The sequence below is a fragment of the Chenopodium album genome, chromosome 18 (genome assembly GCF_948465745.1).
Source record: "Chenopodium album chromosome 18, dcCheAlbu1.1, whole genome shotgun sequence".
NCBI lineage: Eukaryota > Viridiplantae > Streptophyta > Magnoliopsida > Caryophyllales > Amaranthaceae > Chenopodium > Chenopodium album.
In genome coordinates, this window is record NC_137851.1 from 49,040,186 (window position 1) to 49,055,481 (window position 15,296).

At 36.1% G+C, this 15,296-nt stretch overlaps 4 protein-coding genes and 5 non-coding genes across 9 annotated transcripts; 7 read left to right on the forward strand and 2 right to left on the reverse strand.

Annotated features, from left to right (window-relative positions):
- Window positions 1-285: 285 nt before the first annotated feature.
- On the forward strand, window positions 286-356 carry TRNAG-GCC (transfer RNA glycine (anticodon GCC)). The gene has a single exon. It is a non-coding gene; the product is annotated as a tRNA-Gly (tRNA).
- A 10-nt stretch (window positions 357-366) lies between these two features.
- Window positions 367-456, forward strand: LOC145593364 (small nucleolar RNA snoR114). Its single transcript, XR_014102706.1, has one exon. It is a non-coding gene; the product is annotated as a small nucleolar RNA snoR114 (small nucleolar RNA).
- Window positions 457-1,458: 1,002 nt separating this feature from the next.
- LOC145593365 (small nucleolar RNA snoR114) lies at window positions 1,459-1,549 on the forward strand. The gene has a single exon (XR_014102707.1). It is a non-coding gene; the product is annotated as a small nucleolar RNA snoR114 (small nucleolar RNA).
- Window positions 1,550-3,401: 1,852 nt separating this feature from the next.
- Window positions 3,402-3,493, forward strand: LOC145593362 (small nucleolar RNA snoR114). The gene has a single exon (XR_014102704.1). It is a non-coding gene; the product is annotated as a small nucleolar RNA snoR114 (small nucleolar RNA).
- Window positions 3,494-4,315: 822 nt separating this feature from the next.
- LOC145593363 (small nucleolar RNA snoR114) lies at window positions 4,316-4,405 on the forward strand. The gene has a single exon (XR_014102705.1). It is a non-coding gene; the product is annotated as a small nucleolar RNA snoR114 (small nucleolar RNA).
- Window positions 4,406-5,123: 718 nt separating this feature from the next.
- On the forward strand, window positions 5,124-5,883 carry LOC145592288 (cyclin-J18-like). The gene has a single exon (XM_081648734.1). The coding sequence runs from the start codon at window positions 5,124-5,126 to the stop codon at window positions 5,865-5,867; it is 744 nt and encodes a 247-aa protein (XP_081504860.1). The 3' UTR covers window positions 5,868-5,883.
- A 956-nt stretch (window positions 5,884-6,839) lies between these two features.
- Window positions 6,840-8,167, forward strand: LOC145592289 (putative germin-like protein 2-1). Its single transcript, XM_081648735.1, has 2 exons — window positions 6,840-6,869; window positions 7,616-8,167. The coding sequence occupies exons 1-2, from the start codon at window positions 6,840-6,842 to the stop codon at window positions 8,165-8,167; spliced, it is 582 nt and encodes a 193-aa protein (XP_081504861.1).
- Window positions 8,168-9,059: 892 nt separating this feature from the next.
- LOC145591006 (butanoate--CoA ligase AAE1-like) lies at window positions 9,060-12,846 on the reverse strand. Its single transcript, XM_081647394.1, has 2 exons — window positions 12,611-12,846; window positions 9,060-10,835 (listed from the first exon to the last, which is right to left on the reverse strand). Exons 1-2 carry the CDS (start codon window positions 12,806-12,808, stop codon window positions 9,372-9,374), a joined length of 1,662 nt encoding a protein of 553 aa, XP_081503520.1. The 5' UTR covers window positions 12,809-12,846; the 3' UTR covers window positions 9,060-9,371.
- A 743-nt stretch (window positions 12,847-13,589) lies between these two features.
- Window positions 13,590-15,295, reverse strand: LOC145591007 (uncharacterized). Its single transcript, XM_081647395.1, has 3 exons — window positions 15,182-15,295; window positions 14,919-15,034; window positions 13,590-14,374 (listed from the first exon to the last, which is right to left on the reverse strand). The coding sequence occupies exons 2-3, from the start codon at window positions 15,031-15,033 to the stop codon at window positions 13,878-13,880; spliced, it is 612 nt and encodes a 203-aa protein (XP_081503521.1). The 5' UTR covers window position 15,034; window positions 15,182-15,295; the 3' UTR covers window positions 13,590-13,877.
- Between the last annotated feature and the right edge of the window lies 1 nt (window position 15,296).

Here is a 15,296-nt window from a genome sequence, read left to right on the forward strand (position 1 = left end):
TTTACAAACCAAACAATGGAAAATATTTTCCGTCAAAACAAACGGAGCTTTAATGTTTAATTCTGATTTAATATCTGTTTTGCTAAATTCTAACAAGAGTAATTTCCCTCATTTAAAGTTAAATGGGAAAAAAAAAAAAAAAAAATCTAACAAGAGTAAATAGGTTTCAATAAGTAATATTGTTTGTATTTTGTTATAAACTTAATAATTAAATATTGTGTAAAAGTGCTAAATTAAATGATTTTAATACTATATATGTTTATAAATGTAGTAAACATTAAACAAGCACCAGTGGTCTAGTGGTAGAATAGTACCCTGCCACGGTACAGACCCGGGTTCGATTCCCGGCTGGTGCATCAGACATGCAAGCAGTGATGACAACTGCGCACAATGTGGCACAAGGGTTCGCCACCATCTCCAGATCATTCTGAAGAAAGAATGTGTGCATCTGAGCTTGCCGTTTTTATTTTTAGTTTTCATTGCTCACATTCTTTTGCTTAAATTTTACCATACTATTTTTGTCATTTGTATTTTCATACACTTCATTTTGTTGCTTGCATTCAGAGAGGCTTGCATAAGTGATGAAGTGTGACCTTAAGCTCAAGCCATACTGTGCAGTGCTACATCCAAATGTGACGTGAGGCTAAGAGTGCCGCCTTTATGGGCTATCAATAACATCTTTTGGTGTGCAAACTATCACGCTACCACGAATTCTAATCCACAATAGCAGTGCTAAATTGAGCAGTGATCAAATGACAAATATAGAAGGAAGCAGTACAGTAAGGTGCTACTAATTAGAGTAATGACAGTGGCGAACCCACTATAATTCAACCCTCTTGTCAACTATACTAAATGGTGGCAGCTATAACAGAGTAGTTACATATCTTTGTCATATAATCATCATTATATGAAGTATTATTTTGAGCACTATCAGCTATATACCTGTAAATTTCAGCTTCAACCATTCAATTCTCATGCATGTAGAACTAACACAGCATTATTAGCTTATAGTGTTTGCACCCTATCACAGTTATATTCCCTTTGCTTACAAAATAGATTCCTGTATTTCCATTTTAGTGTTTATACAAAATACATTTATGTCATATAAAAGTAAAATTACATCTGCTCAACAGCTTAAGTCATGTAATATGGACCTCTTAATTAACTCTATATCTCTCACACTCACTCCATATTCTATGTTATGTGGGTCCTTTGACACACTTACTATCTTATAATAATTTTTTTTTTTAGATTTTATATTTCCACAATATTCCTTAATTTTGGGAATTCAAATGCCCTCTTTACAATTCAATTCACTTTGTGGACATACTGCACCTACAAAAACAGCTAGCAAACATCACTCAAGTGCAAGTGGTCTAGTGGTAGAATAGTATCCCGCCACTGCAAAGGACCCGGGTTCGAACCCCAGTTATAAAAAAAGAAAAAAAATAAACATGCAAGCAGTGATGAAAACTGCATACAATGTGGCACAAAGGGTTCGCCACCATCTTCCGATCTAACTGAAGAGGCTATGTGTGCATCTGAGCTTGCTTATTTTTGTGTTTTTGCACAGCTCAGCGCCTTTGCGGTCTAGCAATGACATCTATTGGTGTGCAGACTATCAGGCTATCACGAGTGCTAATCCACAATAGCAGTCATAATTTGAGCAGTTATCAAATGACAAATATAGATGGAAGCAGTACAGTAAGGTGCTACTATGAGAGTAATGACAGTGGCCAACCCACCATAAGCAACAATGCAACTATATTAGTGGTTTTAAAGCTAGTGCATACTCAAATGATAGTGTTGAACTCAGGCAAGAAGATTTTGCCCCACCAGTCTAGTGCAACTATAACAGATTATTTACATATCTTTGTATAATCATTATATTATCTGATTATTTTTAGCATTAGTCAGCTATATAACTGTAAAATCTTCTAATTTTTTCTGAACTATATAAAGTTCAAGTAATTAGCTAGCTATAATATTTGCTCCCTATCATAGTCATATTCCCTCTGTTTACAAATTTTATTCCTGTATTTCTATGTTAGTAATTTATACAAAATACATGTCTGTTATACAAAAGTAAAATTACATATGTTCAAGCCACTCCATAATCTATGTCATGTTGGTACTTTCAACACACTAATACACTATCTTTTAATCAGTTTATTTATTTTTATATTTCCAGTATTTACCAAAAAAAGATGTACCAGCACTAAATCCTTGGGAAATTCAAATGCTCTCTTTACAATAATCAATTCACTTTGTGGACTTACTAGATCTACAAAAACAGCTAGCAAACATCAATCAAGTGTAAGTGGTCTAGTGGTAGAATAGTATCCCACCACAACGAAGACCCGGGTTCAAACCCCAGATCTTTGAAAAAACATGCAAACAGTGATGAAAACTGCATACAATGTGGCACAAAGGGTTGGCCACCATCTTCAGATCTACCTGTAGAAGCTATGTGTGCATCTGAGCTTGCTTATTTTTGTGTTTTTGCATAGCTCATTTTCCTTTCGCTTTCTGTACATCTGTTTCTAAAAACTTTCCCTTGCATTTCTGGCAAATCTATCAGCATACACTTGATTTTATTGCTTGCAGTCAGAAAGACTTTCAAATTAAAAGTGAGTCTGTGAGCTCTAGCCTCAGCCTATACGACGCAGTGTGGTGCTGCCGTGTGGGATTTTGATGCTAGGTACTATGCCTGTGTGGAATATCAATGGACGACATAATTCTAACAACTCAGTAGTACAAACTAGCTAGGCATGGATCATCCTAACACAGACACTAGTACACAATAGCTGTTGTAAGTTGAGCAGTGATCAAACGGAAAACATAATGGTGGTAAGGAATACTAACGACAGTAGCCAACTCACCTTTATGCAATTATGCGACTACCTTAACTAGTTAGTAAAGACAAAAAGAGTTAGGTTACAAGTCTATCTTACAGCAAATTTACTTAATTTAGATTGTAGTCCCATATATACCTGTTGCTAAAAACAATAGGTTACTCTTAGTCTCTTAGCATTAAATATTAGTTTATAATCATCAATATAAGTTAGATTGTAGTCCCATATATACATGTAAAGGCTGTAATACTCCGTGTCTTTTATTATCATTATCCTGCTCTATTGATTATTGTTTGCTTCCTATGATATATATAATACGTACATAGTACCTTGGGAGATTCAAATGCTTCCTTGATAACATCAGTTCTCTCGTAAAAAAAAAAAAAACATTTTAAAACAAAAATTCATTTTTATTTAAAAAATTAGCATATTTTATCAACAAAAATAACCAGAATGTATTCAAGAAGCACCAGTGGTCTAGTGGCAGAATAGTAACTTCCACGGTACAGACCCAGGTTCGATTCCCAGCTGGTGCACAGAGCTTACAAGCTGTGATGAAAAATGCGCACAATGTGGCCCTAAGGGTTCGCCACCATCTTCAGATTCTTCTGAAGAAAACTATTTGTGCATCTGAGCTTGCTTATTTGTTCTGTTTTGATTTTGTTGCATGCATTCAGCAAGGCTTTCAAAACAATCAGAAGTGTGTACTAAAGCTCAAGCCAATACGACGAAGTGCTGCATCCTGATGTTTATTTTAGTATTAATCAACTATCCTTAGGCAGTTTTTGGCTTCATCAATTCAATTATCATATCTGTAAAACGTCGTATTCTTTCATTGATTCAATGCACCGATCTTCATTCTTAGGTGGTGGAGCTAGTGAGAGCTAACATGCCAACAAAATTTTCATTCAATGTGTTTATTTTCATGTCTCCATTTTACCCAAAAAATCTACCAACTCTACTAGTCATATAATTCCTTTCCAAAATATCAATTAACTTTGTATTTTGGACATACTAGCTGTCTCTACAAAAACAATAAGCAAACATCAATCAAGCATCAGTGGTTTAGTGGTAGAATAGTACCTCACCACGGCAAAGACCCGGGTTCGATTCCCAGAAATTAAATATGCAAGCTATGATGCAAACTGCGCACAATGTGGCACAAAGGGTTCGCCACCATCTTCAGAACTTACCTGAAGAACCAATGTGTGCATATGAGCTTGCTTATTGCCTTATTTTTTTGCATAGCTCACTTTTCTTTCTCTTGCTCTACATCTGTTGCTTAATTACTTTCCTAAAAGAAAATTCCTTAAACAAATAAGTATTATTTTCTATTAGACATACGTTGTACACAAAAAAAAACTAGAAAGTACTCAGCAAGCACCAGTGGTCTAGTGGTAGAAAACTACCCTGCTACGGTACAGACCCGGGTTCGATTCCCGGCTGGTGCAAGTTTAGGCAAGCAGTGATGAAAATTGCATATAATGTGGCACTAGGGTTCGCCACTACCTTCTGATCTACTTGAAGAAGCAATGTATGCATCTGAGCTTGGTTTTTATTTTTTATTATGAGGAACTTCCTCAATCCACATTCTTAGTTCTTCAAAGTTTTTGCTAATATCTATCTGAGCTAAAGTATGAGCACCTCTTTGTCTGCATTTCTACTGACATGAGAATACTCTACCAAAATACAGCATTTTGCTAGCTCCAAGATGTCATTTACAACAAACCCAAAACTAGTACTCTCCCTTGTATTGGTCTAGGTGATGATAGAGTTGCACCACTCGATTAGCCGAGCTTCGAGAGCAATTCACAGAGCATGTCTAGCCGCCAAAGCCTCAGCAACATCAGGACTTCCACCTCCATCCATTGTTTGACAAGTAGCAGCCATTACTTCCCCCACACTATCACGCAATCCCTCCTAGCCCATACTTCCCATTTCTGAAACAAGCTGCATCAGTGTTAATTTTGTAGCAGCCTGCAGCAGGGGCCTTCCAACTCTTGCAGATTGGATCAGCCACGTTTCTCACAGTTTTTTGACGAACATTTGCCTTTTCAGAATGCTCAATTCTAAAGAATTGGGAAAGTATTTTATATTCTTATCTCAATAAAGAAATTCATTCAAAAATCTTAAATCTAACCAATTACATTTACATACTTCAGACGACATTCAAACCATCATTTCACATAGCTCTATCTTAAACCTACTGCAAACTTTGTGATTTCAGTATAAATTACTCCACGTTTTAAGTTTCAGAGATTTTCACCAATGGAGATGAACACCAACACCAACACCACCACCGCCAGCGAGTTGATTCCTCCGGCATCATCACACCGCCTCGACGCCGTAAAATTCCTGATCCAATGCTCCGAACACCTCAAAACAACTCCGACCGTCAAATACTCCGCGCTCTCGCTCTTCGCCCACCGCTTCTTCCCTTCTCTCTCCTCTTCCCGCCACCGCAACCACCACCACCACTGGCTGCTCAAGAAACCTCTGAATTTCCCTCAATTGCAGCTATTCTCTCTCATCTCCCTCTGGATTTCCAGCAAAACCTATGATTCTCCCCCTCTTTCTCTCAAATCCCTAAAATCAATCGGCGATCAACACATCAAAGATCAGCATTTCACTAAAACCGATTTCGTAGATGCCGAAATCCTGTTTCTGCAATCCTTGAGTTTCGAGGTTGGAACGATGAAGAATTCGGTGTTTTTGGTGATTGAAGAGTTGTTGATGAAGCTTAAAGAGGTGGCTAAGGTTGGTGAGATGGTGAGCTTTGAGGTTTGTTGCGATATCATGGATTTGATGTACGAGAATGATGAGATTTCGAGGATGTTTGTGGAATCACCGGTGTATCTTGCGGCGGCGATTGTGGTGGCGGTTTATGCAATGACGGTGCCGAAGCAGCGGTGCGAGTTTCCGGTTGTTGGTTGGGTGAATTCTGTGAGTGGTTGTAGAGAAGAGGATGTAATGTGGGTTGTTAAACTCATACTTCAACATGTATGTTTGTAGGATAATAAATTGAATTTGTAATTTGCATTTCCCGCCAAATTGTGAAATGACATTATATTATTGTGTTTTGGAACCAATTTAGTAATATATTGCTCCTGTTTCGTTAAAAACAAAAAAAAAATAGCGTATACTTAACTTGTAAGAGCAAACATTACTCTCTTTAATTTAGCATATACTTGAATAATAGGAGCAAATATTTTACAATGGTGTTACTGTATTTCTCCCGAATGTTGATCAACTAAATTTAAATGTCAGGGTTTGATCTTTGAGTCCTTGCTATGGAACCATCTGAGTAGCCTTCAGAGCTCTTGAGTCGAGTATTTCCTCTAACCATAAGTCCATAACCTAGCCTTGTCTTCTCATCCGCAGGTGCACTTTTCACTGTGTAATGGGTTAATCCCTCTATCCCATTTTACTTGCAACATTTTAACCGGACACGCTTGCTGATGCATATGTTTGACCGTCGATATCTTTTACTTCCTCCTTTTTATTTACTTGCAACACATCTCTTTGGCACGCATTTTAAAGGAGATATTAGACTAGGTAAACGGATGAATTAAATCACAAAATTTTACCATTGATAAGAAGAAAGGGATAAGTTGCTACGGTTAAAATTTCACAGCTTAATTAATTCGTTTACCTAATTTAATCAACTCATCGAAAAGCGTGATAAGAGGTATGTTGCAACTATTAAAAAACGGAGGAAGTATTATAAATTTATAAAGTCTACAAAAATTTTATATTAAGAAACTATACATTAAAATAAACCCAACACTATCTTTCATGATTACATTAACTTTCATATAATAGCTAAATAAGACGGTCAAAGTGAGATGTGTGAATAGTGTAAAAAGTCACAACGTTGCGAGTAGTTTGGGACGGAGGGAGTATTTTATATGAGCACCAAGGTGAAGCAATCCTTCCTGAGCTTTAGTTCTTCACTCACCCTTGTACGATAAATCAACTCGAGCTATGGAACACAATTGGCAGACTGGCAGTCTAGTATGTTTCATTCTATCTTGTCAAATCCGTGTGTTACTGCAAACCTGAGCTATTCCATTTTAGGAAGTGCTAGTGGAGGAGGTGAAGCACCACTTGTCACTGCTAACAAATTTCTTGAAAGTGGCTTATTCTCATGAGCCGAAAAAAATTTAGGATCATGTAGTGTATAAGGTCATTATCTTGGTGCATTGCTCAGTTGATACTTCATGCTTAGCAATATTACTGAATAAATCCTATGCAACAGCATTGTGCATAGTGTAGGGTTGCATGCTGATATTATCTGCACCTTGAGTTTCTACACCTCATGTAAGGCAGCAACTATTGCAATGAAACATAGGGAGCGTTCAATCAGTCCACAGATAGAGAATATTAATCTGTGAAAGAGTCCAATATAGTTTTTTTTACCAATTCACGCCATCTTACACTGATTTCATAGCTTTATAACAGAAAATACTCCAACGATTGTTTGTGAGCACAGAAATTGGTAGGCAATACCAAGTCAGTTCCTGCTTAAAAGAGAAATATAAGTTAATAAATCAACTACCTTAAGACTTAGTTAACATGACATGATAACTTTCTTGACAAATTTACGTGGTCTACAAAAATATGACCAATTCAACTCCAAAACAATTTAAACCTATAAAAAGGGTGCGTTCCCAAGCAAGAAACCATCACAACTTACAAGTGCTCAAACTCATACAAAAGAAATAAAAGTTCATTACAGCAGAAACTAAACGATAAATCAGATTTCGATTGTAAATGGGCTATTCTGCAAGAATCCAACGGCAGTTACATCAGAAGATTTCTTCACCAATGGGCTAAACAAACCTGGTAACACCAACAATAAGTTAGGCTCAGCGGTGACTCCAGTGGCAGCAGCACAACTGACAGGACTCAACACCCTTGGTATATCACTCGCCAGGCTTGACTTTGCCCCATATGGCCTTGTTGCTCCCCACACACACCCCCGTGCCACTGAGGTTTTCACTGTGATGGAGGGTACCATTTATGTTGGTTTTGTGACCTCTAACCCAGCGGATAATAGTGCAAACAAGCTCTTTACCAAGATTCTCAAAAAGGGAGACGTCTTTGTTTTCCCACAAGGTCTCGTTCACTTTCAGCTAAATGTTGGCAAAACTCCTGCTTTTGCCATTTCTGCCTTGAGTAGCCAGAATCCAGGTGTGATCACTGTTGGTAACGCTGTTTTTGGGTCTGAAGCACCTATCTCGGTTGATCTTCTTTCCAAGGCCTTTCAGCTTGATGCTAATGTCATCAAGTACATTCAGTCCAAGTTCTAACTGATTACCTCCTGATTGGGAACAAACAGAACTATGTAGTGCAGAGTGATTACTGATTTCATTATGTTTGCAGATGTTTTTATTTTCTAATACCATTGTTTGTTTGTTAAAATTTTACAAAAATAAATGAAAAACTTATTTATACATTATATAAAAATAGTTTGTTGAGCTGTTGTGAATACAATATCTGTTTAAGAAAGCAATTAAGTCTTAAGTTTGCTTTACCTTTCATGCCCCCTATGCCTTCACAAGGTGCTTACTACTTACATCGCTTAAACTATTTTGACCTCTCACACATATTATGAAATTTCACCTCAAAAACAACCTATTTTGGCCAAACCACCTTACAAATTCATTAACCCTACCTGGTCTATCGGCCTTTTCAGCACAACCTTAAAATATTACTTATAATATGCATAAAAGCTCAAGAGATTACTATGGCAATTTAATTTTTACCTTAAATGATTCTAGTATATCAGAAGTTATCCTGATTATCCCCAATTTTCAGACACTTTCAGCTTTATAAGGTTATTGATATGGTATAATCATGATGAGGGAGGATAATATAAAATACGATACTTAATGAAACTGAGGATGACTAAACTCCCAAGTAAAGGTTCATCAAACCATCCTAGTTTCAAATAAGAACAATAAAGCTACAGCTACAATCTTACAGACAGCTAAGTAGTGCAACAAATTTCAATGAAGAACTTAGGGATAAGCTTATTTCTTTGATTTAAGAGAAAAAACGGACATCAATAAAACCACGAACTTGTGGAATGCAATTACAGGTCATTGATGAGTATTAGAAATTAATGCACAATTTTGTCACAACTTCATTGTTGAACATACATTCTACATCACGACAATCAGAAATATTACAGCAGATCACATGGTGACTTGGTGAGTGAGGACAAATGTTCTTGCATGAACTCACACAGTCACACCCACATATATAAAAACATATGAGGAACGATCACAGAATGTTTTGTATAAATAAAGGATATGAAAGCTTTAAAGACAATCCATGTTTCCAGAGAAGCATTTGAACTGTTAGAATCTGAAATGCTTCTGATAGAAAAAGGGATGGATGAATATGAATTGACTCTGGTACTGCTAGCATAAGTTCAATATCATATTGCAGAAAGCATGAGGAACGATATAACTATGACAGGGATCGACGAAGATTTAAGGCCATCATAACTTAAAGTTTACTGGTTTTTGTTAGACTTCCCATGGCTCTTGCTTTCTCCCTGAGTATGTATTTCTGTGCCTTGCCAGTTATTGTGCGCTGCAGATCCTCAAAAACAACCGTCCGAGGAGCCATATAATGAGGCAAGCGATCTCTACAAAACTTAATTATATCTGCAGGGGTAACATCATTACACCCATCCTTCAGCTTTACAAACGCGCAGGGTGTCTCCCCCCAGTGATCATCAGGACGAGCCACAACAGCAACTTCTAGAACAGCAGGATGACTAGATATTACATCTTCTACCTCAATTGAACTTATATTCTCTCCCCCAGATATTATTATGTCCTTTGCTCGGTCTTTTATCTGAATATAACCATCAGGGTATTTGACAGCTAAGTCTCCGCTATGATACCATCCATTCTCAAAAGCCTCCTGAGTAGCCTTCTCATCGCTCAAGTACCCATTCATGATGGTGTTTCCTCTAAGCATAACCTCGCCCATTGTCTTTGCATCAGCAGGCACACTTTTCATAGTCATAGGATCTTTTACATCCACTTCCTCAAGCCCAAGATGGAGCACTCCTTGCCGCGCCTTAATCTTTGCCCTTTCATTCGGAGGCAAAGCATCCCATTCAGGCTTCCAAACACAAACTGTAGCAGGGCCATAGGCTTCTGTCAACCCATATCCGTGTGTTACTGCAAACCCAATCTCCTCCATTTTGAAGAGTACTTGTGGGGCTGGTGGAGCACCACCTGTTATCACTACCAGCTTTCCTGGAAGAGGCTTCTTATCGCCATCAGGAGAATTTATGATCATGTTAAGAACTGTTGGTGCACCACCCATGTGGGTAACTTTATACTCAGCAATGCTACTGAATATATCCTTTGCAACAACATTGCGCAGGCAGACATTTACACCACCTTGAGCTGCTATACCCCATGTAAAGCACCAGCCATTGCAGTGAAACATAGGGACAGTCCACAAAAAGACAGGCCTAGTAAGCATTTCATTCACCAGAACTGTAGCCAAGGAGTTCAGATATGCACCTCTGTGGCTGTAAACGACGCCTTTAGGACTTGAAGTTGTGCCAGAAGTATAATTCAATGCAATTGGATCCCATTCATCTTTTGGCCTTCGGATCTCAAATTCAGGATCTCCAGCCTGTACAAGATTCTCGTAATCAATGGTTGTATTTAGAAGCATGTCAATTCCAACTGACATCAACTGTTCATCGAGAACTAGGACAATATCAGGAAGGCTAGAGCTTGACTTGGACATGTTTTCCAATGCTCCTCGTACAGTATCCAAAAACTGAGAATCTACAAAGATGAGTTTTGCCTTTGAATGTTTTAGCAAGACAGACACCATTGCAGAATCATGACGGATATTCAAAGAGCAAAGGACTGCTCCGGCCATTGGAACAGCAAAGTGCAACTCATACATTGCTGGAGTGTTGGGGAGAAAAGCAGCAACCTAACGTTGGCAAGTCAAAGAACAAGATAAAAGAGAAAATGTTAGGAGTAAGTCATTAACTTAATCTGGTTCGGAGGAAATGGACAGCCAGATGTACCTAAGTCGAAACAAACAAACAAAAACAATGATAATGTATGTACAAGCACATATTTTTTTATTACACCATTTTCAACCTCCATTAGTACTAAACAAAGCTAAAACATCGTGCATTGCATCATTTGCATGATAGAAAGCATGTACATCTTAAACAAGAAGTAGGTTAGGCCTAACAGGACGTTTAGATGCGAAATATGTTTTACCAGCATTAACAACACACTCCCTTTGATCACCTGCTATATTTTCAATAATCAGCTAAACAACCATTTTTCTTCCTTTGGCTCGTACCTACGTCCTACGTACTTAGAGCCTTACGCCATTATTCTCTTCTTTAAATGGCTTCGAATTGCCTGTATAACACTGGTATGATGGTATCTAATGTAATGTTAGGACTTAGGAGTATGTCACACAATTTTTGTTAAGTCAAAAGTCAAACTTCCCTTGATCACTTCAAACTGTTTTGCAAAATTGACCACATACATACCAAAATCAATTGGAAATATGAGAATTAGTACGATGATGAACTCGTTTATCAAATGTAAGTTTACTTGTAGCACGAACACTTAATTACTTGGAAGTATAGCCACAAAAACGGACATCATAAAACAGGATATTATTCGATACATTCCTTATACATCAAAACAAACGAACAGCATATGATTACAAATATATACAAAGTGCACAAAATATATGTTGGCCCCGTTTCTCTAAGCAACCCGAAGACCATAGGGCACAGCCAAGCATCCAAGCCACACCAAGAATCAAGCAAACGGCTTGATTGATACAAATATGGCAAGAAGATCGAAGAATCAATTAAGCAATTACATGTCGAAAATACACCAGCTGAGCAAGGAAAGAAGAATAAAATTAAGATCTTCCCCTTTTAAATATATTTTGATATCTATGTAACCCTAGTGGCTCCTAGGTATAAATAGCGAATTTAGACATTGTAATACTCATATGCTCACTAATACATTAATACAAACAATATACTTCATCAATTCTCTCAAAATTGTGTCCTTTCTGATTAAGGAGTCTGTCCTTACTCAATAATGTATCTTTAAACTCTCTCTTTTATCTTAATATCGTTTGTTTATTACTTCATTATCGTTCTTGGTTATTGTATTTGATGTTAAAGGTTTGAATGTTATTACCCCTTAATTCCTAAGCAAATTCCTAGATCATCCCAACTAAGATTTGCCTAAACAATATACATGTATTTGATCAGCCAGAGTCCACACTTTAATACGAGTACTAGAAATCATGACAAAAATAGTCATATATAAACATACCATCCAATCATAGTATATTTACCGTTCCTAAATGGCTAAATACATGCAACTTATTGCAACACTTAAGTCTGTACACCATTTATACATTTGTTTGATCACAATATATGAAAATAATAAATTGTTATCATGTAATATGTTCATAAATTAGTCTTAATGTGTATATTTTCAAGTATCAATTTTCTTAAAAATTCTACTAATATAAAAATTTCATACGCATTAAATGTGTCAATTAAACTGTTACAAGTATTTAAGAACATGTACAAACATAAAATTGAACATGTTAAGTCAAATTCAATAAAAACTCAAATTGAGAACCAAAGAACAACTTATCACCTAAAATTATGCGCAATGATAATCGAGCATAATCGAAAAAACCTAAGAACTTACAACATCGCCATAAGAAATAGACAATTGGGTGAGAGCAGAAGCAAGTTTAGTACACCTAATAAGAGTTTCTCTCCAAGTATACTTAACATTTCCATAAACAACAGAAGTTTGATCTCCATAAACAAGTGCTGATCTCTCCAAAAAGCTTATTGGAGAGAGTGGAACATAATTTGCTGAGCAACGAATTAATCCCTCCATTGATTAGTTCTAAAGCTTTATTGTGAATTTAGTAATGTTTTGACTATATTTTTTTGGGTGGAAAGAAGAGACAAAAGAGATTCGTTAAATAGAGTTTAAATCGTTAATATATGGATTGATTAATTAGAAGTCTACTTTAATTAATGTTTTGGTCAACTTTAATTTGTAATGCAATAATTCATTTTAAAGTCAATTTTAAGTTGTAAACTTGTAATGCAATAATTCATGTTTAGTCAATTTTAAGTTTGGCTAATCAATCACCGAACTATTTGTAATAAACAAGTTCATTAAATAGTTTGGAATGATAGAGCGTACAATTGCAATGTTTGTAATGTACCCTTTTAGTTATTTGCAAATAAATCTTAATCATATCACTTATGAATCTTCACAAATATTTCAAGGTTATCAAGTTTCAAGGTTATATCATTATATTATTTGTACATAATATCACAATAGTTAGGACTCCGTAATATAGTCGAATACAACACAACCAGAATAGATCCGAACAGTCAACTAAATAACAAAATTGTTAAATAAATATGATTATAGGTCGTTTATATGTGACTTATCATCACATATATGTAGCCTAAGATAACCCAAACTGATTAAGAAAATTTGATAGAAACGACCTATTATCACCTCACTGATTGATACAACACAAACAGAATACACCCGAACAATCTATAAAATAACCAAACTGTTAAATGAATATGATATAAATGACTTATCATCACATGTATGTAGCCTAAGATAACCCAAAATTTGATAGAAACGACCTATTATCACCTCACCTATTGATCAATAAGGAGGGAATGATCAACATTATAGAAGATTCAATTCGAAAATCACCGAATTTAGTTGTTCCAAGACTTGATAAAAATTTTATGATGTCCACCATAGATGGACTACAACAACATACAAGCAAAACATCTACCATTATAATGTCCCATGAGTAGAGCTTATCCATCAACAACTTTGACATAGCAATTCTACCACCCATAGAAATGAAATGTGACATATCAATAAATCTTTCCTCAATTTTGTCTAAAATCTATATTCCTTTCTCCCCTTACTTCCTCCTAGCTCTTGTACTAGGAGCCTTCCTCGCCGTCTCATCGACATTCATCGGTGCCACCGGAAGTGGAGGCTTCCTGGTAGTGCTCCTCAAAGCATACCTTGGGTGCTCGCTACGATCCACAGAAGAGTAAGTAGCCGCCATCATTGTCTTTTTAAGACTATCTGTCTTCTTCCTAGTATCCTTCTTCTTAGTAGTAGAATCAAGCTTAACCCCCAAATTATAAGCAGATTTAGGCTCATCATCCCCTGTTTCACTCTGTTTCTTCCTTAGCCTTTCATTCCTTCTTTCTGAATAAGCATTGTAAAATCGACCCCTCTCAAACTGATTAGTACCTCCAATTGTTGAATGACTGCCAGATTCAGTATTTTTCGTGTTGATTGCGCCGAGCTCATCTTGAACCATCTTTGCTAGTGCCCTCAATTCACAAGAAACTGTGTTGTTTTCTGGCATATTTTCTGATCCTTTCGTCTGGGGTTTGTTCATCATAGCTGCAATTACAGATAATTTACAAAATAAACCCATTTTAAAGCATATATAATACATGTTCTGTTCAAAACCAGAGTATATAAATATAATAATCACACACAAAAAATTAGAGCCTGAAAAACATACCTTATCATAAATTATACAGGTTCATTTCTGATTAACAATAAATTAATCCAATTTCTTTTTAATTACAAGGTTTTTGAATATAATCAGAACCCAGAAAAACAATCAAAAAATTATGTAGGTTCATTTCTGATTAACAATTAAAAGAAAAACAAAAACAAATATCAAGAACGACCAAAATTAAGAAAAAAAAACCATCAGAGTTTCTTGGATACATATCAAGTCAGTTTTAATTTTGACAAACACAACCTTATAGTCTATGTGTCTAACTTAACGCGTTGATTGGTGTTATTAATTAATGGTTAAGAATGAATAAACAAACGGGTATCATCAATTTTCTTGAACTAAATTACATTTCATCAATTATATATATCATCAACCCACCAAAAAAAAAAGAAATAAAAACTTTGAATTGAAAATTACCTGGTGTTCGAAGAGGGGTGTTGGCGAAGATATTGGAATTGGGTGGTTGAAGAGGACGACGGCCGCGAAGCGTCATCGGAGATCTTGCAAGCGGTGGTTTCCGATCAGATTTCATCCTGAAACAACAAAACATACAGAGAAAAACAAGGGCAAGAAAATGGGCATTAATAATAAAATATAATTCCAAGTTTTGTGATTGAGAAATAATAATGGAAAATAAAGTAGTACAAGTATGAAAGATTGAATTTTTAATTGATTTTGACCTTGAAAAATTGGAAGAACTTGGTCTAATAAGTTTTACTGATTCTGAAATTAGGGTTCTAGTTTTGGGGTTTTTGGTTTGAGAATTGTGGATGTTTTGTTTGTAGAATTATTATT